This window comes from Olea europaea, chromosome 15, assembly GCF_002742605.1.
Source record: "Olea europaea var. sylvestris chromosome 15, O_europaea_v1, whole genome shotgun sequence".
NCBI lineage: Eukaryota > Viridiplantae > Streptophyta > Magnoliopsida > Lamiales > Oleaceae > Olea > Olea europaea.
This window is the reverse complement of record NC_036251.1, coordinates 19,452,681-19,478,055: the sequence shown is the minus strand read 5'-3', so window position 1 is coordinate 19,478,055 and position 25,375 is coordinate 19,452,681. Positions and strand designations below refer to the sequence as shown.

General features: G+C 34.2%; 2 protein-coding genes and 1 pseudogene across 8 annotated transcripts; 1 reads left to right on the top strand and 2 right to left on the bottom strand.

The window, feature by feature from the left end:
* On the top strand, window positions 1–1,357 carry LOC111410388 (non-specific lipid-transfer protein A-like). The gene is made up of 2 exons (XM_023040701.1): window positions 1–1,035; window positions 1,106–1,357. Exons 1-2 carry the CDS (start codon window positions 692–694, stop codon window positions 1,125–1,127), a joined length of 366 nt encoding a protein of 121 aa, XP_022896469.1. The 5' UTR covers window positions 1–691; the 3' UTR covers window positions 1,128–1,357.
* A 296-nt stretch (window positions 1,358–1,653) lies between these two features.
* On the bottom strand, window positions 1,654–8,310 carry LOC111410387. Of its 7 annotated transcripts, none has more exons than XM_023040699.1 (10): window positions 8,185–8,310; window positions 6,128–6,187; window positions 5,920–6,050; window positions 5,616–5,777; window positions 5,412–5,517; window positions 5,071–5,253; window positions 4,106–4,277; window positions 3,099–3,421; window positions 2,864–2,953; window positions 1,654–2,075 (listed from the first exon to the last, which is right to left on the bottom strand). In XM_023040699.1, the coding sequence occupies exons 3-10, from the start codon at window positions 5,962–5,964 to the stop codon at window positions 2,008–2,010; spliced, it is 1,149 nt and encodes a 382-aa protein (XP_022896467.1). In that variant the 5' UTR covers window positions 5,965–6,050; window positions 6,128–6,187; window positions 8,185–8,310; the 3' UTR covers window positions 1,654–2,007. The 7 variants fall into 7 exon arrangements, with proteins under 7 accessions (XP_022896467.1, XP_022896464.1, XP_022896466.1 ...); XM_023040696.1 differs by lacking the exon at window positions 8,185–8,310 and adding an exon at window positions 7,686–8,171; XM_023040698.1 differs by lacking the exon at window positions 8,185–8,310 and adding an exon at window positions 7,686–8,171 and having other exon boundaries at window positions 6,138–6,187.
* A 4,232-nt stretch (window positions 8,311–12,542) lies between these two features.
* LOC111411350 lies at window positions 12,543–23,173 on the bottom strand (annotated as a pseudogene).
* Between the last annotated feature and the right edge of the window lie 2,202 nt (window positions 23,174–25,375).

Sequence of the window (25,375 nt, the reverse complement as noted above, 5' to 3'; positions counted from 1 at the left end):
TTTGCGCATAAAAGATCCGTCACTTACTCGAGGTACAACAAAAATATCTCATTTTAGTCAAATTCTAACTAAATTCCACTGCGATACTAAACCAGCTTTATCATACCAGTCTCAACTTCTGAAAGTCAAGTTCAATGACTAACTAGTACATATTTTCAGCAATTTCACACTCACCCTGTTGACCATCGAAATCCTCAGAGGCTTTCGATGTCTAAAAGTTGATAATACTACTATGAATATGGGTTCTTTAGGTATCGAGTAACATAAACTGGGATTATGTACATTCCACCTTATCAAACAAGCAAAAAAATAAGAAATAAATAAAATCCACCTCCATGGTTCTTGGAATTTCTATGCTGGCTATAAGTGCATGCACCACACCAAGACGATTGATTGTACAATTGTGTTCAACAATATGTTCAATCCAGTCCTATACTGTGTACTTAATTCCATATGACAAATTAAACTTTGTGGCATTTTGCAATTTCAGGTGGTAAAGAAACCCCGAATGGTCATGACATTTCGGTTGAAGCATCCACCCAAAAAAATAGGGCTCATGACAATTGCAAGGTCAAAAACTTGGGAAATTTAATGAAACAAGCAACTAATAGCAAGCCTATATATACTCCCTTTGTACAAGCAAATATAGTAACACTTCCAATATTTGGTCTAAATTTCTTGAAAGAGAAGAATGGCTCGTCTACTCGGAATTCTATCAGTCTTCGTACTGTTAGTGTTAAGGCCAGCCAGGGCTGCTACACCTTCGTGCCCGACTGTCACTGCAAAACTGGCCTCGTGCCTATCATACATAGACGACCAATCTACACAACCAGCAAGTTCTTGTTGTGCAGGACTGAACGGAATCCTTGCACAAGCAAAATCGAAACAAGATAAAATAGCCGTCTGCAACTGCATAAAATCGGCCTTAGCTAATCTGGGAAACAAGGTTGATACTGGTCGGGTTTCTGGTCTTCCTAAGAAATGTGGGATGTCTGTTGATCTGCCTCCAATTGATAAAAACTATGATTGTTCAAAGTAAGTTGACTTAATTCTCTCTTCGTTCCCCAACTCACTAAAATTCTGACTTCTGGTTTTTCTTGTGCAGGATTTCTTTCTTGGAGTTCTAAGTATCTCTCACGGGGGCTCGATTTATGTTATAATCCAAACAAAATTATGAGTAGAGAGATGTTTAACTTACCTTATGGTGAAATAATGACAGCTTATGTATGGATGATTAAATCATCTGCAAAGCCTGTAATGCACTGAAATGTTCTGCACCTCCAGTTTCTAGGAGATTTGTGTAAAAGTAACTCTAAAATAAAAGGTATGGCATAAAAAAGTTAACAGCCATTTCAGTGAATACTATCACTTGATTGATGAATTAGGACACGTTTTGAAAATCAAAACTTCTTGGGAATTTTGGGAATCGTTTGGAGATGGCAAGTAAGAATGACACGAACTATCTTCTGTTAAGCAACTTGGAAATGAAAAATAAACACGCGAGAGAATGGTTAGAATGAAAGTAAAATTTGTTCAATAATTTTTATTTATTTTTCATTCGAATTCGAATTCAACAAAATGGGAATATTATGCCAACATCTAGCATATCACAATTACTTATAAGGTTTAGCTTCATAAACCCAATGCATGCAATGAAAAACTAAGCATTATTCTTAATAAATTTAGATCAACTATGTGAATTCTTACATAGATGAACACCATTAATGTCCAAATCATTGTAGTACTAGAAACACAACAGAGCGTGATAACATCTTGCTCTTGGAGATTATCGTGTTTAGCATTCATAACATAAATTAGGATTACCAAAAAAATGAAAATAACATGACTTCTCGATTAATACAGAACCTATACGAGATGAAAGCTAATTTTGCCTGTATATAGGCTGAACATGCCCAATAGACATTTTTTATTTAAAAATTAGTCTTCATCGACTTCTCTCTTGACTAAATTGTTAGATTCATGGAGATGAAGATATCTCACCTTAAGCTAGGAGTTCTTTTCATCCAATGGTGGAGACGACGGCCCAGGAACAGAATCAACGAAGAACTCCTCCACTGAAATGAAGTCAGGCACAAGTGTGAAAAACAGTAGTAAATTTCCAGGCAAGTAAAAAATAAATAAATACAGAAGTGCCTTTTCAATCATGTGTAGAAATGAACTACTAAACAACCTAAATATTGCCAAAGTTTTATAAGAATAAAAAACTTGTTGACTCAAACGGGATACCAAGAATTTGGAGAGACAATTGAGGATGAACTATTTTTATATAATAAACCTCCTCCTCAGCAAGCTTAGTGGTCTTATATATACAACCAAAATGCCAGTGGTCGAAGAAAATCTCAAAATCAGATTTGGCAATTTATGAAGTGACGGTAATATCTCTGGCTATATTACATGCTTCTCTGAATTTTTGTTTATCGACTGTTTTTGGCTCTAATGATTGGCATACAGTATACTTATAGAATATATCATACGTTTTGTTGAAATTGAAGCCTTTATCAATTCAACACTCCTTTCGCCTCAAGGTTATAGTCTCTTCCAATCTTTTGGGTAATCCAAGAATTTGACTTCTTCAAATGTTAAAGTCGAGTACTTTAATATTTCATGGCCAACAAGGCTTTATGGAATTAATTAGCCTTCTAATTCAAACTCGCTAATGAAAAATGACCACTAAATTCTTTACAAAGTAGCATCTATGTCAAAGGAGGTTTGAGTCCTTAAGACTTGAATAGAAGAAATTACACTCTACTCAAAAAAGAGGCATCATATTAGCACTTTTATCTCCCTAAATTTTGTCAATTCAATAAATCATATTTAAGGAAAGGGCTGTTTCCCTTTATACCTATATCCTCTTTATCTGGAGAATCAAGAAGAATATCTGAATCCGAAGGGAAAAATGGGGAACCTGAACAATTTCCTAGAGCTCCTAGATCTGCAAATATGTTCAAAGCAACAGGCACCATCAGTTATTAAAAGGGTTCAAGGAAAAGAAAAAATAGCAGCATGAAGGAAAGAGAATTTTCTTGCTAATTGTTATATCAAAGTATATAACAACGATTGATTGTGGGAAGAATTACCTCCCAAGTTTGATAGGTCTGCTGTTAGGTCCGAAAGGCTGAAATTCCAAGATATCTGAGCCCACGAACTGAGGGAATCTCTAGAATTCCCGTTACAATTATCTGCCGGAAGTTGTAGTCCTACTGAACTAGCTACATCAGATGTAAATGCCATATCAAGTGTTGATGTTTCTATTCCCATGCTTGATATCTCTGATGCATTAAAGGGGAAATGGCCACTCGAAGCCACTGATGTTGGGCTTACTGGCATATCTGACATGGATAGCATTGCATTGTTTGGTGGCATTGCGGGTGCATCAGTTCCGTTGGTGTCAATCGCCATACTTCAGATGATAAAAAAGAACTATGATTGTCAGCAGAAAATCCAGAACTATAATTTACAGTAGTTTCACCATAGAAATTTCATATATCTCTGGAAATTTATGACTAACTCGATTTTATTTAGTAATTTTTTCTGTTACAATGAACTTCAACAGAAAAAGAAAATGTACTGATCCGTCTGACAATGAACTACTAATAAAAAAGACTCAGGCTTCAAAAGCACGTTAATAAACTTTAGAGAGATTGATAATATATTTTTGACACTGTTCTGGGCAAGGATATCTGATATCACTTTGGCAACATATCAAAGACCTGGTTAATAGAAGGAGAAAAAACTTAGCACCTCAATTACTGATGAGGCGAAGAAATATGTTCCAGATGTTGAATGGAAAAGATACTTTGGCAGCATATTTGCAAACTAATTGGCATAAAGGATGACAATTCAGAAAGAGATGTAGCTTACAATTTTTTCCTTGACGAGTGGTACAATCATGATAGTTCTCGTGAAGGTTAGGTATAACAAGATAAAAAGACATGAAGTGACATGACTCAATAAGAATATTAATAAAAGAGATTTAGAGAACTAGATGAAGGAAGAGACATCCATGATATTTCAAATTCTTTTCAAATGTCAGACACGAGGGAAAAATCACAGAGAGCTGATGCTACCAGAGGAGAGTTCTCACTCATTTCCAGAATTCATCAGCATTGGATGGAAATTGCCTGTGCCTGGCGTGGGAACTCCATTTACTATGTGACAGCCATTTGTGGAATAACCCATAGAATCAAGAAAAGGTTGCCCTGTAGCTGGCACTGGAGACTGGTGCACAACAGGATATCCCATTGGTAAGTTGTTGACTGCACTGCAAACAAGCAGCATTGAATAATGATGATAAAGTAACACAGAAATTGCAATTTAATATACAAATAAATAGCTTTAGTTCAACCCATTCGGTGGCCAACTTGTCTACATCCTACTCAAAGAGAACGGATAATTGCCAAAATCACAAAGGTTGGTTCCAATAGAAGAAGGCCAGCCATGAACACAATGGTCTCGACAGCAAAATCTTCCTCCCATGACAAATTACTGATCATGTAAAGGACCTTAAGTTGAACAATAATAGCAACAAGCTTATTAAAAAATTCAAATAAAGATTTAAAATAATTACCATGAATCTTTTTTTGTCTAACCATGGGAAGACCTATTGTCTTGCCATTTAAGTAGGGTGATCAGCTTTCTGGTGATTAAATGATTACAATGTTTTCTGAGAAAGAAAAAACTTATAGAAAATGTTTTTCTACCAAATCCTTAATGACTTGGCCGTACAAGAACAGCATAATATAGAAGCGAAAATTTTTCAATTCTAGTAGAAAATTCTCTATCTTTTGAGATTATCGTGGCATCAGGAATGAGACTTTCGTCATACTGTTAGCAGACTACAAATATAATAATAATTTTTTAAGGGGGAAAGAGTATGAAAGGGAACAAATTAAGACAGAGAAGTGCATCCGTTGAACCTAAGTTAACAATGAAGAATTAAAAGATGACTTTTATTTTGCCCCAGTAGGTGTTTTAACTCTCTCTCTCTCTCTCAAAAAAAAAGAAAAAAAATTAAAATTAAAAAAAAAAGAAAAAAAAAGGGAGATTCACCTGGCACTGGATGAATTCCATTCTGCATAGGAGCCAAAGGAACCTTCATAGGTACGGGATACTTCATTAGCCGATACTGATGCTCAAGCAAGTAATTGAATAAGATAATTTGTTTCTTCAATTTAAGCCTTGTGTAGTAGCCCCGGAAAAAGTCAGGATTTTCCTCTTCTAATTTCTGCCACACTGTATCAAGAAAGAAAAATGGAAGAATAATGACTATAGAAGCTTCAGCATTGTAATTACATCAAACTTTGATCCTTATATCAGCATATATCAAACGAGCAACTAAATGAGATGCCAATGCATAGAAAGTTTCTTATGATAACCTGAGGAATACCTACCCAATGTTGTGAACCCGGGATCTATCCTGGCCCGACTCAGTAGGTTCTTTACCACCTCATCTCTATTCATGTATAACTGTAGGCACCGTTCGATCAAATTCTGGACCTATAGCAGGTTATGATTACATTTTGATAAGAGTATTGCAGCCAAAAATTCTTCATGGAATTCCAAAAATAAGAAAAAATTAAAAGAGATTGCCTTACAAGTTCAATATCCTCTCGTGATACTTTTCTGTTATCCACGCTTGATGCTGAAACTGAACCTGAATCTGGCACCAGAGACTCTTCAGCATTCTTTGGTTGTTCATTTTGGGTCTCATGTGAAACCTGATTAGCAGTATTAATTTCAGATGGATTGTGCAGATCCTGAAAAAGTTCTTCATTTAGTCGCAAGCTGATTAAGACAGTGATGCTTCAAAGAAAATGTGGAGCAGAACAAAGAGTGATTATAAACAGAAAATGTCTTTTATACAGAACAAAAGGCACTTTGCAATTGTAGTAGATCAACCTGTGTATTCTTCATTTTAGTTAAAGAAAAACTGGCTGTAGACATCCATCAGGTTCTTATATCTTAATATCCTCTGGTTTAAAACTGCCTCAGCTTAAAAAATCTGCGAATAAACCGAAATACTTCTCCACCTGGAAAGTAGGATTTTCTGTTATATGCTCATCACCATCCAGATCCAAATGCCAAACAAGGACTAAGATGAAACAACCCAAAACTACCAGTCTTGATGGAATTTAAGCGATCAAGAAACCAGATGAGTTCTTCCTATCTGCAACGTAAAAATCCAATTAATGCTTATTTGGTAAGTGGGGGTTGGACAGTACTAGAAAGTATGACAAAGGAAAAGGAAAAAAAACTATGTCACTTATTTTAATGTCAAGCAGTGCCAAACAAGATATCTCAACTGACTAATGCCACGAGTTTGTGTGTTGTCAATCATTCACAATTGCTAAATGTTAATATAGTCTGTTTGAACTTAAAATTTTCATGGCATTGCAGTAACCATCTCAAGCTACAATAATTTATTGCCTGGAAAGATGAAGGCTTCATGTCACTTATAAAGTGAATTCAATTAAGAAGTAACCAACGTCACCTCCTGCATTTTATTTATGGTAAGCAAGCTCAAGGCTTCAAGCCCTTTCATTTAGTATGAGATCACACTTCACTGTCCCTTGGTTACATTGTGCAGTGGATTAAATCCTAATCTCTACTTTCAAGAGCAATAATAACCATAAAGCAATTAGAAAACGAGTATGGCACACAAATTAACAGTGGTTCACTATATCCACTTGTTGCATGTTTCCACTAAGAAGAAAAAAGAGGGTTTCAGTGGTAATATCGTGCCTAAATCTGTGTCTCAAATTACACCTCTGGTCTCTCAGAATAAATCAATGAACATGGTGATCATTAGTATCTGTTTTCTCTCACATGATGATACTTCCTATGTTTTCTTCACATAAACCATTCCAAATGTGGGAGAAATTTATATTCACCTAAATGTTCAATTAACTATGCAATCGTGAGAAAATGAGTATAAGAAGTGAGCTGAGATTATAATAGGCATAAAATTATTGATGTGGGGAAAATGTTCTGATAAATCCCAATTCTCAGACAATACGGACAAACATTTCTTTAGTTGTCTATGCATCCACGAGCCCAATTTTTTCCTGTTTATTTCCTCCAGTGCTGGTGAATCAAAGTGCTATAATAAACAACAACAAATCATTAAAAGCAACCTCAAGAGTGATAGGAACAAGAATAACAATTTCTTGCTGCGTTACTTCCTTATCGTCAATCAATCAAATGGCTTAACTATAAAAGGTGTCTAAAATTTTAATTCATTTAAAGGAATAACTAAGAACAGGAACAAGTACGATGATAGGAAACAAAATGCATAGCTCCACCAACACTTCTATTTAAAAATATCCTCCATAACAAATCAAGCAAGAAAATTAATTATTTTCCACACATCCAAGAAGATAGAAAAACTCCAAATAATATGAAGCTGAAAAACCGCAAGCTTATGATTTATATACATTTTAGAACTGAATAGCGAATACATAAAAAATTAATCTTTTTTAGATTTTTACTCATTCTTGAAACTTCACATTTTAACTTAATGATAACATCAAATCTACAAAATTTGAAATCTATGTAACATTATTCATGATAAGATCTGAAAATTCAAGATAATTTACAATGAAAAATTATAAAACTAGCATAATTTAGACCCACTTTCGAATATAGAAAAAGATTTAAAAGGGTACCTTTTCTGACAGCTTTCAACCTAAAATGGTGAAAAAGTTCCAAAGTTTTATGTAGAATCCATAAATTATAAATTCCCAGACAAGGAAAATTACATATTCAAGGGGAAAAAAAACTTCAGCAAAATTCACTAAAATAGTTAGTGAATAGAAAGCTAAAAAAAAAGAAAGATTGAACCCTGATGAGGAAAGTGAGAAATGGAAGTTCAAGAACTCTTATTTCTTGAACAACAAAGGGCAAGCACTCTACACGTAGCTGTAAACGTTTCATTCAAAGAACAAGGAAGTTTTGAAATATTAAAGGATAATGAAAATAATGTGCATGCGTGAATCTTGTGAGGGATTTTACTGTGGTTTAGTTGAAGTCGTCACACTCAGAAGGTGTGTAAGTTAGTACGTTTAGTTGGTGATAAGTGGCCTGTAGGGTAAAAGACCACTAATAGAGAGTGAGTGCAGAAAAGATAGTTGGGAAAAATCTACAAAAAGGCCCAAGCAGATTTACTGTTTTTCTTTTGTCGCGTTGATGAAGATTGGGGTGGAATTTGGGAGTTAGCAGGTTATCCCTCAGAGGAAAATTACGTTCCTTTAGAACCCTTCGTGGGCGAGAAGCATGGTTTGTAGCTGCCTGCCTAATGGTTTGAGCTACATGTCTCATTCTACTTTTATAGTTTTATTGGATCTATTTTCGGTAGATAGGAAATATTTCGTCTATCTAGTTATTTCATTTTCGTTAAGATGTGAAAGTGCATTTTTTTTTCTTTATAAATACAACGTGTTTGGTTGGTAATGGATGTCATAATTAAAATTTAAATAAGAAAAACTTTTTATTTTTCATTTTTCGTTGAAAAATGAATGAGAACAAGTGGTGCTAATCTTATTATCTTCCGTTTATTTTAGATTAAGTTTGTCGAATTTGATACTATATTGAGTCATTAAATTTCATATCAGAAGGTAAATCCGTTAAGATAAGTAACACAAATCCCCTACGTGATGGATATTATTTTTATCTTCGGATTTTACCTTTAACAAAAATTTATATTTCTAAATAGGTGAGTTTTTTTTTTTTTTCTTTTTTGGTAAAATAAACAAGTAAACAAAAATATATTTTAAAAACTATGTATAAATTTTACTTAGCCTGTCGAATAACATGAGAAAGACTTTTAGAAGAATGCATCATTTCGAAATGTGCGAAGCTTTCGGTGAAGGAAAACGGTAGAAACAAAAGGGTGGTTTTGTTACAACTTTGTGGCCCCTTTTTCAATTTTGAACAAAAGGAGGAGAAAATTTGTAACACAAGAGAATATTAGTTGTAGGTCATATAAATTGATGTTTGGAAAGTCGACATCAAAATTAGGGATTGAGGGAGATACGAATCTTGACATACTTATAAACCATGAATGTAGGTGTTTAAGCCCCCGTTTCGATTTACGTATAATATTATTTTATGAAAGATTGTGTGGTTGAAAATAGGAGAGAGAAAAACGTAATGTAATGTAATAAAAATTAATGGGGGCCAAATGAGGACTAAGTCTGCATTGGATCGTTTTGACCTAAGTATTTAGGTTTAGTGTATTTACAATAGTTTGTTCATATCTTAATTTTAAACGATCAATAAAGAAAATTGATGAAAAAAGCCAAATGACTTATCACATTTTACCATCACTTATTTTTTATTATTTTCAAAAATTAACAAGGAAAAAATAGTTTGATCCGTTGGCCTACCAGACCCAACTTGACGTGCTTAATATAAGGAATATGCCCGTTTTGAACTTGTCTGACCTAATAAAAGATAGAAGTTGTGCAGACAAGATGTCACAACCCATTTTACATCCTTGATTGAGAGTTTTCTTGAGTAAGCAAATTGATAAGAGAGAATGGGAATGCTTTTTAGCTTTATTCTTGCACTATTTCATGAGGGGTCTGGGAAAATGACACAAATGAAGCCTTAATATGCAATCTCCAATTGTTCATTGTTGTTTCACCAAAATAATACAGCCCTTTTACAATGTTCCATATAATTATGTTCATTAGTTGGGGAATTCACAATCAATGTGGTCCCACCTCTTAGATCTACTTCCCATTCTAATTGATCTTTTGATTAAGACATCATTTTGATGGTTCACCAAGATTAATCATGGTCTAGTGTATATTGACAATGTATTCGATAACTAAATTCGATAAGATTAAACATAATTAAGAAAGAAGAATACGTGATAGAATTTGATAGCACAATTTGATTCAACCGTTAAACATGTAATAAGGGTTAAATGAAAACAAAAATGTAAAACGTGCTCTTATATTCTTTTTTCTTGAGAACAAAATATATTTTATGATAGTATAATATATCAAATCAAGACTCTTGTCTGTCCTTAAACGACTTTACTTGTATGTCGTGACTTTTATTTCCAATTCTAGAGACGATTTTCACTTGAGCAACTTTAGATTTCTATAGTACTTTCTTCAGAAAATTAACCTAGGTTTAAACTCGTACAAGTTTTCCTTTAGTCGCCATATAGTATAATTCAAGTCTTGCCCTCAATAATTAGAGATAGATGGACATTATATCAATTTTAATTGTTCTATATATGAGAGAACAATCATGCTACTTGTACAATGTATTTTACAATTTAATTTACAATGTATGAGTTGGCAAACGTCACATCCATCTATTTGAAAAACTATTTTTAAAATCAATGGTTAAGATTTTTCTAACACATTTGTTGTCAATCAAGTTGTGCAAATATATTGTACAAGTAACTTTATTCATGAGAGAAACTTGTTTTCCATTAATTTGAAAATATAATTAACGATCCCCCGCCCCCCCACCTCCCCCCTTTTGAGCGTGCTTCACACGCTCCAACAATAGCCAGCAAGCTCCATGTGCAAGAGACATGATTGTGGCACTACAAGCCAATGCTACAAAAACCTTTGTCAATAGAGAAGTGCCATGTGTACCTTGGGGTTATGCACTCAGGCGATAGGGGTGGCCCACAATATTTTTATTCGACGTGAGCTCCTATTGAAAGGGGGCTATACATCAGGGCGTACAACTTTGGCGTACAAATAACAAAATTCTTGTCAATAAAAGGAACCATATGTTACTAAACCCCTATTTGGGAATCAAAATCAAAGTTTACAATTAATTTCAACCATATATTTATGTGACTCACAATTTTTCAACGTCACATTTCATCAACTTTTATTAAAATTTACTAAAACAATTAATTTAATCTCCTCCAAAAAAGAGACAAATAGTAAATAATTCCATTTTCTAAATCAAATCAATGATGTTGCCATATCTAAATACATACAATTATATTACACACTCATATGCCCCAGGGTGGCGATGAGCACGTTCAAGAGAGCTCAACTCGTAAACGACTAGCTCGATTTCAAACCAACGAGCTAGGCTCGTGGGCTCCACAATTTTTTATCCTTAATTTATAATGAAATGTACGCATTCATGTACATTTATAACTCTGCATTCAAAGTAGTCAGCCCAACCACCTAAACTTGGAAAAAGAAAAGGTTGTTTATCTTGTATTAAATGTTATTATAGCCCAGTTTGGGAGGAATTTTGAGAATTGATTTTTTGATCAATACAAGAAAAGTTGGATCCACTCGTGAGAGAATAAATCAAAAATTACGGCTGAAATTGTGAAATAACGATCAAAAAATCAATTTTTTTTTTTGGGTAAAAAATCCCTCACAAACAAGTTGTATACAAATTTCTGTAAATTTTGTTTTTTAAAAGAAAAATTAAGTGTCTCATAAACCATGCCCATGCGTTGCCGAGGGTGGAAAGATCCTTGGAGGTTTGAAGGCTAACAAATAAAAAATTATATTAATAATGATATATAACACCAATTTATGTGACAACAAGTTCAACGATTTACAACTAATGACCAATTATATATATATATTTTTTTTATTTTAAACAATTCTAGACATCAATTATTAATGTATCAAAGATATTCTTAAAAATAGTTTTAGTGTGTGTTTGAACCACATTATTTTGAAAGAATGTATTTTGAAATAGGAGATTGATGGATAATCCGTGGTTAAAAAAAGAAGAAAAGTTTTGAATTTGCGTATAATATTATTTTGTACTTGTTTGGTAGGGATTTTGATAATTGATTTTTTGACAGTTGGAGATAAAGTAGATCCTACCTGTAAGAGAAGAATTCAAAAATGACGACTAAAATAGTAAAATAATGATCAAAAAATTGATTTTGATTGCCTTAAAAGCTGTACCAAATAAGCTCTTTATTGAAGAATATGTGGTTAAAATAATATCAAATCACTATTTAAAAATATATTTTTTGAAAAAAATGCTGCTCAAACATGACCTTGTATGGTAAAAAAAAAAAATCCTTCAGAAAAACATCAAAAGGAAAAAATTGATATAAAAAATGAGTTGATCAGTTGTGATTGAACTATTTTCTAGTGCACACCAACCAATGAAATCTGACTTTCATTATTTATCCACGGGAAATGATATTTGTACACTCCACTCACAAGAAAGAGGCTCACGTTCAATAAAAAAAAGTTTGGACCTCTTTTCGGAGGAGTGTATACCGAAGTGTACGTATAACAAAACCCTTTATCCTGTCATCCTTGTCGGATTGACTATCATAGTTGGCATTCTCTTCCAGGTGTCGTCTGCATACTCGACCACGTTTCTCATTAGGAGTGAAATTACGTGACTCATTTCAAACCAATAATCATTGAGACGTTGGACCGTCATATGTCCTTGTTGGGCCTTGGGTCCAAATGTTAAATTAGTCCAATCTTTGTGTTGTCCGTGGTCCACCTCTAGAATAAAATAAATAATTAAAAACTAATATTAATAATTCTCACAGTTGTAAACGATCGTGACAATACTCTTTTTGGTTTTTTGACATTTTGCCCGATGTTGATGAAATGGTATGGTGCCATTTGGGGACCCAATACGGGGAGCTTCAACTTACTATAGAAATTATTGAGCTAGGACCACATTATAATATGGGACAACACACCTCGGCCTTTCCATAAATTCTTTCTATGCATAGGAGAAAAACACGAAACATACAACAAATTATGACACATTGACCTCAAAATAGCACACCCAACACATAAGAAAGCGTTATTATTTGAGAAAAATAATGTTTTGAATAGTGATTTATTAATGAGAATGTGCGGTTAAAAATGGGAAAAAAAGTGATGAATTTATGTGCATAACATTTTATGATGTGAATATGTGATTAAAAATCAGCATTAAAAAAAAAAAGAATTTTTAAATAATGATTGTCAAAACAAGAGCTTACGTTCAGAACATTATATTTCTCAAATAATGATTGTCGAACGTTGGATTGCACGAGGTAACATCTATATCATTGGATAAATCAAGATTCTAAAGGAAAGAGATGGAAGAAATTCAGTAGTAAGAGGGACTTCTAAATCAATAAATCCTACACCAATCTATGGGCAATGAAAGTATCCTGAAAATTCAATAGTAACAATATTACAAGAACTTTTAACTCTAGTTCAACGAGACCACAATGTGTTAGAGCCTATGTCAAGGAAGGACAACAATGTGAAAATTCTAAGAAATCTTCCCTTGGTGCCATGCTTCCATGAGTTCGGGTACAGATTTTGGTTAGGAGTCAATTGTTCTAAAAAAAATGAACAAAAGGACCATGAAATAGCAAACTTTAAGACCCGCCCAACTCAGCTCTTTCTTGTAATAGCTAATGGTCCATTATCTTTGTTTCTTTCATCATTTTCTATCTTTCACTGTGCGGTAAATATTCTACTGGATTGTTCCTTTGGCCCACTAATCTAGGGAAATTATCAAAGCCTCTTATTAAGAAGATAGACTGAACATTATACAACATGTTATGCCACAAAATTTTAGATAGAATATTAGAGCGGTTCTAGATCAATCATTTGTAACAATAGTTCAAGCCAGAGTCAATCAGCTTAAAAATTGGAACTTGATACCAGATAAGCAGCAGGTCACTGATAATTTACGTTTCTTGTAAGACTCATTTGCCAGTGCAAGTTTTATACGTTCCCCGAGAGTTTGTGAGTAACCCAACTCACGATTTAAATGGTCTGTTTTCAAGCTGTCAAAAGAATATTGCCCTAGATCTACACATTCCAGTTACTTCTAAGCCTTGTATTCTATTTCTGGCAAATATGTTCTTTATATAACGAATTCAAGTGTTCTGAGGGCTAAATTTATGACTTTTAAAAGATGCTTTGAACTTTAAGCCTCCCAACTAGATATGAACTATCACCAGCTAGACAAATATTGAGAATCTCAAGTTTGTAATTTCTTGAATGAATTTTCTAAGAGGTCACAAAATAATTAATTATTACCTCAGAAGATATGGAGAAGACTGTCGATCTGGTGAAGATCGTGGCTCAGAGCCCCTATTAAATCCACATTCCTCAAATGCCCAAGCTCGACTCGCATCATTCAGCTGTGATTGCTCATTTATTCCACGAAAACCTACTGGGACCAGAGACCCAAACTCTCTGGCATCATGATCAAATGGATACAGCATTACCAAAGGTCGTATAGAAGGTCCATTTGGAGGCACTCCACTGGAGTTTATAGCTGGTAAAGAATACATGCCATAAGCCACATTCAGAGAATTATTTTGGCTAGAGTTAGACCACATTGGATCATGTGAGGGGTAGATTTGTGTCTGTCTGAGCTCCATGACCGCTCAGCTCGGGTCTCTCTGGAAGCCAATCGATCAGTTCTTGAGTTTGATTTCTCAGCTTGGCTATGGTTGTGGCCACGTGTGCTGGATCTTGATTTTGAACTAGCATTCCAGTTCCCCTCTCTATCACTATAACTATCATTCCTATCAAAATTATAACTCCCCCTTCTTGTACCAGAAGAGTGACGCCCCCTGACAGAATGAGAAACCTTCTGAAGAAATGAAAAGGAAAACATTTAAGATATTAAACTAAGTTTAGAGTGCCAAAAATTTATAATAAGATATAAACAAGTTTTCTAGAAGAAAATCACAGCAGTGCCAAAGCCAACTAAAAACATAAAGCAAAGAACGCATATTTGCACAAAAAGTTAAACCCATGTTTGCAGGACATAATTCATTTGTCAAATAAATGAATTATCTTGGAAAGCAATAATCCTGAAGGAAAAAGAACAAACGCTTTCAGTTAATTCACATCCCATTTTTCCTAATAAACTGCCAATATTAGGACCTGTTCTGTGATAAAAATGAATGAAGCTTTCTTCTATTTTCTGTGTATTTACTTGTGTTATTGGCCATTACAGTGTGTTGGGTCATCTCAGAATGTTATTGCCTAGAGAAAGGGTGAAGGGGCCCAAAGTAATATTCTCTTACAATAGTTTTATGCATTGCATGGTGTTTAAGCATATAGCTGCAAGATTTAATCTTAAATTATAGGTATAAGCTCACATAGTTCTACAGTGAGTCTTGAGCTCCTCAGATGCACAAGTTGACATGAAGCTCCCAACAAACCTGAGCGTTTGTGCACACCAGGCATTTGACTAGCCCAATGCCCTTTTTTCCAAGATGAAAAAGTTTAATGTGTCGTATGGATTAATGGGAGTTGTATTGGAGTGAAAGATGTTTTGTACATAATGTAGTGGCTACATTAAATTCTTATGTGTATAACTACTAAACGAAGTTTATGTAGCCTTATTTGAATGTTTTTAATATATAATGTTTGATTAAATTGCACATGTCAATACTAATACGCATATGGTTCACCTTCTAAATTTTTTAAGAAGTTATTTTCCAAAGGTGCATGTTGTTTTTTTCGCGCACGTATGTGTGTGCATGAACATATGCATGTGAAAAGTGGTTGTGAAGGCTCTAGTGGATGACATGGACGCAGACTAATATTATTGTTACAATTTTTAAAACATTCCTAGTTTACGGACAACAAAAAACTAGCACTCAAATGTGGGTTTGAGATCTTCCCATGATATGGACATTTCACTTCAGAAGGGTTCAAATAGCCATGCATTCATGAGCCCAAAATCATGCCAAAAGCGTGGCAGGCATTGAGAGAGTCAAAACCTTTATCACCCTTTCCACGTTACAAACACCCCTTACATAAGTTATGTCTCTAAGTAGAAAGGTAACCAAAAGCCTCTTAATAGAATCAGGAATAGATATATTTCCAAAAAGGATCAAATTGAATTTACACAATGAGAAAGGGAGCAATTTCACGAGGAATATTAACTTACAGGATTAGGCAGGTAAGTCCCAGTCCCGCTGCGATATCTTGGCATATCATCCATATAATGTTGAAACCCATGAGGAGGTCTAACAGAAACTGAATGGAGGGGAGCAACAGGAACCAGATGGCGAAGCTCAGTGACAGGATTCATGCCCGTCGAAAGTCGTCTATCAGGATTAGCATATGAAAATCGACCCTGAAGATAGACGGGTGGGAGCCATTACAGGTGAGGGATGGAGTACAGGCCTGCAGTGTCGTGTATTCTGGCAAAACCTTCCAAATTGCAAACTTTGAAAAATGGCTAGCTCAGTCGCTATTAAGAATATCAGACTTCTGCTCATCAGATGTCTCAACAGTAGTTGTCCCTCTCAAAGAACTTGAAGAATTCAAATCCTCAGACTCTTCAAATCTATTAAAACTAAAGTTTTGACTAGATTCACTGGTATCTAAACTTTCATCACCTCTAAAATGGCCAGTTGAGGCATAAGAAATTCCACCTGCCTGAGATAGTATATTATAAACTGGTAACATTGTTAGAAATGGGATTGGTGGCCCTGTAGGATAAAATGCAACCGCCCCAGAATTATCTGTTGTTGAGTCCGATTCACTTGTCTGAGCAACTTCAAAGCCAGGCATATGATGTCTTCGAGCATGAAAAGAAGCAGGTGCTTGAGATACCATGTTTCTTTCTGCCACTTCGGTCTCCAAATTTGATAATGAACCACATTCTTGGTCATCATCCACAACCAGACTAGATATATGTTCATGCATAATTTTTCCTTCTAATTGGTCAGAAGTTGGTTCAGTAAAAACTGTTTTCTTTCCCCCTTTTTCCTTGGTGGATTTAGACATCTTCACCGATGATCCAACCCATAAACTCTCCGATGAGGTTCTACTTCTCAAAAAATTACTGTTGACAGCAGAAAAGGACCTTGAACTTCCTGCTTTTTCTTCTGGGTAAACCTTACTATTTAAAGTAACCGGCAATGTGTAACTACCGCTATTTTCTCTCATTGATCCACTTATTTCCTCAATATGTTTTAGCTGGATTCTAGCAGAGCCATGCAGTCGGGATGGAGACACATATTTTAGACCAGATAATGTCTCTGGCGGTTTATCCGACTGAAGCAAAATAAATTTTCCATTTTCAGGGTCATGGCCACCAAAGGAGTCAACATCCTGCTCCTGCCAGAACTCATCTCCTTCTCCAGAGTTCATCTCCAGACCAAAGTTTTCATTTCTTTGATCAGTTGAATCTTCAGAAGGTGAGTTCAATCCATTGCCAGGGAAATAATGAGTAAATTGAGGTGACACAAAACCCTGAGGAAATTGCATGTTCGAAAACGAGGGATCAATCAAAGGAATATTTGTAGGAATCAGTCCGGCCAGATTTTTTTGAGTATATCCCATTGAAGCGACAAAGGATGGTGGGACTGCAAAAGGAATATGAGCTGAAGCTATGTTAACTGGCAACGGAATCTGACCATTCGAACCATCATGTGAAGTAAATGCCAACATGTTCACAAAATCTTTTTCTTCGTGATGAATTACCTGTGATCCAGGAGTGGATGATAGCTCTTCATTCCAGGTATCTAAGCCCGATTCTTGACAATGGCTATTTGAACCACTGTTGGACTCAAATAATTATCATGCTGAGAAGAATCATTACGTGCAAAAATCCCTTTGTCACCCATTGCATGAAAAGAAGAGATGTCATTTACTTTTTTGCCACTCACATTATTCTTAGAATTCTCATATTCATGAAGAGTATGTGTAGTTAGTTGATAATCTCAAGCACAAGAAATCAGTCCCAGGTGCATCAGGCCGGTGGCAACTGCCATGCCTTTCCCATGTATTCATGAAATTTTTTTTTTTTTTAAATAAAGTAGATTTTCTTTAGGGCAGTTGAGTAATATAGCCAGTCTTTTAGCCCCATATCCAAATGCACTACATATCCCGAAGAAATTACCTGAGAACAAAAATGAACACGAACAAGAATAAAGGAAGAAGTACAACAACCTATGCCTTATTCCCCAATAAATTTGGGTCAGCTAAACCTAAAAAAAGGAAATCACACAAACAAAAGCTTCCCGCAAGCACTATAGATTTCAAGGGTAAAACTGAAACAAAATGATTATCTACAAAGTACAAGTACATTTCGCAGTGTTATGAAGGAAAATACTGATTCTTGCTAGTTGATATTATTAATAAAACAAAGAATATTCCAGGAAGAAAAAAACTACAACTTTCTTTTGCAATATAATTAAAGCAAATCAGCTCAAACCAAAATTGACACTAGAAAGCACTGGTTGAAAAAAAAACCCTCGACATCTCCTTTTTTCGTACATTTCCTCCCCCCTCTATTTCCAGCTTTACTACTTCGCACTAAATGTCAGGGTGCATGCCTATTACATGAAAACTACCTAAGGTGTACCTTCATAGAATTGCCATAATAATATATTAGCTTGACTAGGATAAAGATTAACGAAAATGATGCGTATGACAGCCATTGATCTGAATATCATTAAGGCATATGAATTTATAAATAACCAGCAGTTAGAGGTTTAGAGTAAATATTAACTTGCACTTAGAGTAAATATTTACTTCCAGCGGTCCGCTTTCATTTGGTTGCAGGAGTGATGCTATCATTACAAGCCACACAAGATTTTTTGTCACACAAAAGTCAAGGGGACAAAATCCAAGAGTCAGAGGGGACAAAGATGGGCAACAAGTCCAAAGGTTCTTTTCACAAAATAATTCACAGGATATCCCATAACTATGAAGAAAATAGAACAAATAATGACACCAGATGGATCATTATTTTCAAGTACGAAGCCATTTGTTAATATAGAGTCTGGTAAAGAGAACAAAGATGAAAATGAAAATAACGAGGTTAGACAAGGTGAAAACAGTAGAACTGAAGCTATTTGTACCTTTACTAACACTACGTCCCAGGTTGTTATTCACACGTAAAGGATCGATTACATTGAAATGTTTGGAAACAAATGGTTGTCCATTGTTTTCCTGGGCACCAGGGAAAACAGCATACACAGAGCTACAAGCATCAAGAAACAGCTTGCTGAGGAGCAATTCTCCTCTGTCCTTCAGAGGAGGTTCCGCTGAAAATATTTCAAATCCAACCAAGCAAATCAACCACCATTTCCAATATATGGCAGTAAAAGTTAAATGACCAGTTTCCAGCATTTGTTACCAGTTACATCAGGTAGGGAACTAATGGGTACAGGTCCCCAGAAGCTAACACAAAAATTGTCCCAGTCAAAGTTGCTAAAGAATTCCAGAAAACGATAAAGGACCTACAAATGTTAAAACAAAATGCTTAACAACAAAAATCAAATAACTAAAAGTCTGAACATGCATAGGAACCAATGAACCATGTTACCTCAAGTGGTCCATGAAAGGAACCATTAAAAACATGAAAATGTAAAGAACTAAGGTCTCCAGGGCATAAGTAGAAATCAGTCCATGGTGAGCGCCCAATATACGACTTCCATTTAATCAATATAATGCTACGCTTAAACAGATGATCCTGATTTATCAAATTATCGACCTTCAAAATAAAATATCAGTAAGCTCTCTTCGGACAAGAAATTATTATCATCAGTGGTTCATAAATAGAGTGAGAGCTCGAAAATTAGAAACATATTTATTGGTGCATACGAAATAACTCACCTCATCAAGGAAGCAGAGGGTACACAACCCACCAACCTGATTAAATGAGATGTCCACCACTATATTTTCCACTAGACATTTTATAATCTTCACCTGTAATATAAAAAAATGAAGACGCCAAATGCAAGCCATGTAGCAGTAAAAAGAAAAGCAAATTTATGTTTCATTTTTGACTCATATGGCAAAGAAATTTCAGAAATTCATCCATCAAGAGTCAACATAATCATTATAGCAAGCACGAATATAAGAAATGAGATGTTCCAGCAAGAAAGGTTACACTACATTTGAATTTTCACGGTGAAATTATGGGATGTCAGTTAAATCAACTTCTAGAAAAAAACAGAAGGATGAGATGAGTCAAATCTGATGTAAATGGTATATGACAACCACAACAGGCATGAAAGAGAACAACTTAAGTAAGGCACAAAAGAAGGAGATGAAGGCACGAAGGAAGGAGATGCAATATCCACCAGTAACCTGATGTGAAACTGTATATTTTTTGCTTCAGTAAATAAAGAAATCTAATATCCCAGAAAAGGGTGACAACTGACAAGTGCGCTGTTGCAACTGATGGTATCCAGTTATCTACAATCAACCCTTCTACAAAGTGCCTATCTACGGTAACATTGTGAAGTCACATTTGATACTTGGACTCTTCAAAATAGTCAGAGTACCCGTGTCGAACACGACATCACAGGGATATGGATATGAAATATGTGTCGAATCCTCCAAATTTCAACCGAACACTTCGTTATTTTTGCTTCTTCTTCTTTCTTCTTATTTCTTTTTTTATTTTTTCCTTTTTCCTTTTCTTTCCCTTTTCTTCTTTCCCGTTGTCGTTCTCTACAAGCCTAGCATCGCCGCCAAGGGGGTGGAGAAGGGTGATGGTGCTAGGTTTTCCCTTCTTTTTCTTCTTCTTTTTTTTTTTTTCCCTTTCCATTTTCTTCTTTTTTTTCCTTCTTTCTCTCTCTGTAACCTGATCGAATTGATCAGGTCATGTAGGAACAAGGTTTGGTGGTTTAGGGTTTTATTTGTATAAAATAAAAATGGATTCCATATCGGGCTACTTAGCGCTCCACTAAATCCAAATTGCAATTGAATCCCTCATTTTCTATTTTATATAACATTTAGGAATTCCCATAATTGAAAACTAAATCCCAAAATTCTATTTTATTCATCTTAGCCCCTTATTCAGTACTCATTTTCTTCTTTGTGAATAATTTATTTTGACCTACTCAAAATGACATCTTGGATTAGTTAAAAAATTGAAGTTTGAAAGACGTACTCATGTACTCGTGTCCAAAATTTGGACTCTGTTTAGTCATATTCTCATATTCTACATTCTAGAAAATAAAAGATTCGACTCCTAGATACATACCCGTATTCGATACCCGTACGGGAGTCTGAGCATTATAGGAAGTTACTACATTTTAGAAGAAGTACAAAGCTAAAGACTCATTAATCTTACGTGCAATATAGAAGCCAGTCGCAACTGATAATACCCAGTTGGTTCACAAACACATGTTCAAATTAGATGTCAAGCAAAGCACAACAATTATATGCTTGAGATTGAAAGGGTAAGTGTTTGGAAACGGATCTCACTCACTCTACCAATGAATTAAAAGAAAGGGAAGATTGAAATGAAAGAATTTGTTTTAATAAAAATAAATAAACTGTAAATTCAGAGAAGAGCATACTTCTGCGTGAATATATTGAACCTCCTTCACATGAAACTCGGCATTCTGATTCTTCTCCTCATTCTCTAGCATATCTCGAACCTGATTGGACCAGGTACCTTTCAAATTTTGATCACGACTAAAAGCAGTCACATCAATGTCGCCATCAGGTAGATAGGTCTTCAAGGGCACAGACCCAAAGGTACAAACCTGTGTTGTATAAATGGGGTCAAAGAATAATAACAAGTATTGAAAGGAAGAACCTAATAAAAACCCTAAGCAACCATCATTAATTAAGATATTCAGATTCAACAGAAAAACCTCCAACTAATTTTATGGAAGATAGATATGCAATTATTTATAAGCTCAGTTACAAGTAGTACATGTCACGTACTTCGTCCTGGTCCATAAAAATCATATTGCAACCCCATTCACAAAGAAGGCCACTCTACTGCTCGTGATTGAAGTAATGAAACTATTAATGATCCACCTAAATACTAAATAAATAACATCACTACTTTCAGCTTAAATTTCTACTTCTCATTAAATCATTATGGTACCACTCCTTTATATAATCTTCCCACCTTGTATTCTAGAATTTTAGGTTTATAAAATACATTATACATCTTTATCATGAAATGATTTTTTGCATCTCCAAACCACAGGAGGAAAAAGGAACAATTGAGATCTACCAATATTTCAGCATTTTATGCAGATATTAGAACCTTTCATCAGGCAATACAAGAATGAGATCTAACAAATTGAAGAAATACTATATAGTATCTGCAAATCAAAATGCTTCCCCTGTGCACAATTAGGCCTAAAACAATTATATAACAGTGTCATCCCCTTTTTCATAAGATCTGACTGTTTCAGCAAACAATATACTCGATCAAGTAACCTTTATAATAACTTGAATGCCAAGTGAGAACAGCAGAACCAAATTACAGTTCACAATTCAAAAACAGCATCAATCCACAGGATTATTAAGCAACAAGGAGGATCTTCCTAACAACCTGACAGAAGAAGCACTTCTTAATGAGCCGCTGAACATAATCTGAAACCATTTTTCGACGCTCCTCGGATAGCGGGTTGGGCTGAATGTGGGCAGTGAGCTCTGCAGTCCTCTCCGCTGCCTTCATCCATCTCTCTGTATCCAGTGCCCCCAGCACTGGACCCGCTCCAGGCAACAGGCCATTAGGCAAAGGCCCACTTGGCTCCGCCCATCCCTCACGTTTTCCCATAGAATGATACCCTTCCTAACACCTCAACCAGAAAAACAAACCGCACAAACTTTTTTCCACAATGCAAATCGAAATTGAACTTTCTTCACAACAGCCACGCAAAATGTTTATTACGGGGAAAACGAAATCCCAAATTAATGGAAGCGTGACATATTATTATATAAAACCCTGACAAAGAAGTAAATGCGTCAACCTTAAATGAATATATGCCAATAGACTTTATATCTCATCTTCGGCATTTGTTACCAATTATTACATTTCATTCCAAAACAGGGTTTTCTATAATACCTAAGAATAAACCAACAATTAAAATAGTAATTTCAAAGGGTATAAATAACAGAACCTTAAATGAAACACGGTTCAAGAGTTCCAGAAAATCAATGCAATGTCGACGAATTCATTAAACCTTGAATTGAAATTAGTAAAAACGACTAAATCAATTCAACATTCAAGTTCTACCAAAAAAATGTTCGTAATCAGTAAATAAATAAGAAAGCATGATGATCGTGAAATTGTATAGGCTGAAAAAGATTGAGGAGTTTTTTCAACCCAATTTTTTATTCCTTGTTGTTGCGAGATTTTCTATAAAAAGTGTGTAACTGTGAAAGTGAGAGATAGTTGGATTTTCACGAGGGAGAAAAAAGTTTTGGCATTTGAGGATTATTTTATTTTATTGCTGGAGGTGTTTATGCAAATAGGAGATGGCGACAACATGTGAGCGTTTGTAGGTGAGCTATTGATAAGGAAAAAAATATTGAAAAATGGAAATAAAAATAAGTTATTATAGATAATTAATTAGCCATTATTGGGAAGATACTTAATTTATTATTGATAATGGAAAATTATATTATGCAATACGACACACAACCCTCCCTATATCTACAGGGAAATTGACATAAAATAGGGAAGAAATTATGTATTTTGGACTTTCACTAGTGTCTAATGCAATGTTATTTAACATTATCGGTATTAATGTGGACATTAAGCTCTTGGTTGAGCCACATTTTAAGGAAAAAATATATTATTAAATAGTAATTTTTTGGAAAATGTGTGATTTAGAAATAAGATTTTTTTTAAATTTACGCGTAATATTATTTTATTGCAGAATGTATGGTTAAAAATAAATTTTGAAAAAATGAATTTTTGAAAAAATGAAATTTAGACCAGGATTAAATGAGATTTAGCCCTACTTGAATTATAACTCAAGTTTATGTAGTGTAGGTGATAAGCTAAATAAACGATAGGCTTTTCATTTAATGCTACATTAGCGCCGTACAGAATGAAGTTATAACTCCAGTGGAACTAAATAATGTTGCTCTTAAATGAGAAATTTATGATTAAGTGAATCATTTAATTCCACATATTATTTGATGATATCTAAATTGGTGTTGTAGGATCAGTGGTGGTAGATAGCAGTATTCTTACATTAATGATTGTACTTCATGTACATCATAACTTATATATTTGCTTATCGACAGATGACGTGAGGAGATTTTATTGAATCAAAATCTCACCAACCAAATAAAAAATATCTCCCAATTTTTATTTTTTTTCTTTGTCACTAATCCACATTATATAAGCTCAAATCATTAAAACGATTGATAGATTTTGACAATTTTAATTCAATTTATCGTCATCTCATTAATCTTATAAAAGAATTTGACAATGATAATGTACAACAATCATTTTTTTATACTAATTGGTTGTAGCACTTCTTCACCGTTCAATTCATGTTAATTTAATAAGTAAACAGGGACGTTATGTGCATTTATGTTGAGATTATGTTGTCAACATTGGCCAAACCTAAATAGAGTAAAGAAACTTATTAAAAAGTAACTTTAAGTATAGTAAATATTGTGAATTTAGAAGTTAGCTTTAAGTAACTTTTGACAATCGTTTTTTACTTTTTAAAAAATTGCTCATTTGTTTTTCTACAAACTTGTGACTTTAAAGTTCTTTGCGATGAACTACACAAGATCTAGGCATATGTTACTCATGAAAAATGCACTAAAGTTTATTTTGACCTTTTATACCTAGTCAATCACGATATCAATATAGAAGCATGTGTGAAATATATAGATTTTCATATAAAAGCACTTTGAAAATATAAAATAAGTATATACAATACAAAGTAATGTCCATAAAAGTTTGAAGACGTTGATCAAAAGTATAAAAATAAAAATAAGAAAAATCCTATCAAATCTAGGAATATAAAATATATATGAATTTTCAAATTTTTACAAAAGGGGATAAATTACCAAAAGTGTGCCTCAGGAGAGGTTTCTAAAATTTTTTAAAATAGAGGGACACTCTTTGTAATTGTCATAAACCTTCCTTATGTTTATGCAATTTTCCTTTATCTTTTGTTTTTGTTTTTGTTTTTTTTTTATTTGTCTTGTGAATCAAACAAGAGCAAAATTTTCATTTTAATGGGAATTTTATTTTCTAAAGGGTAATTATATTAGCACCAAATTTTGTTTGATGCACCATATTTTAATTGTATTGAATGTTCTCAATCATTAATCACTATTGTATTTATATTGTTAATTGTTAGTCATATTTTGATCCTTAATACTTGATGACATTGTATCCAAATATTGTGCTTGCATGGTTTTAAAAGAAGGCAGCATACTTTGTCGAAGTTTTAACCTTTTTAGGTTTTTGCTTAATAAAAAAATACAATGAATAAGTAAATCATCTTATGTATACCTAATGGATTTTTTGGATAGAAACTGACATCATAGATAAGATGTACTAATTAATTCAAAGTTAATGATAAGAAATGCGTTGAGAAAAATTAGGAACATAAATGCAATAATGAGAAATGAGGATCAAAATTGCAATTAAAATATGT

Bases quoted from the DNA above. Each gene is read 5' to 3' on its own strand.
- LOC111410388 (XM_023040701.1), top strand. From the start codon at position 692: ATGGCTCGTCTACTCGGAATTCTATCAGTCTTCGTACTGTTAGTGTTA. The intron at 1,036-1,105 runs GTAAGTTGACTT...TTTCTTGTGCAG, and splicing joins AAAAACTATGATTGTTCAAA to GATTTCTTTCTTGGAGTTCT.
- LOC111410387 (XM_023040699.1), bottom strand. From the start codon at position 5,964: ATGTCTACAGCCAGTTTTTCTTTAACTAAAATGAAGAATACACAG. The intron at 5,778-5,919 runs GTTGATCTACTA...GAACTTTTTCAG, and splicing joins CTAAAATGAAGAATACACAG to GATCTGCACAATCCATCTGA. The intron at 5,254-5,411 runs GTAGGTATTCCT...TTCTTGATACAG, and splicing joins TCCCGGGTTCACAACATTGG to TGTGGCAGAAATTAGAAGAG.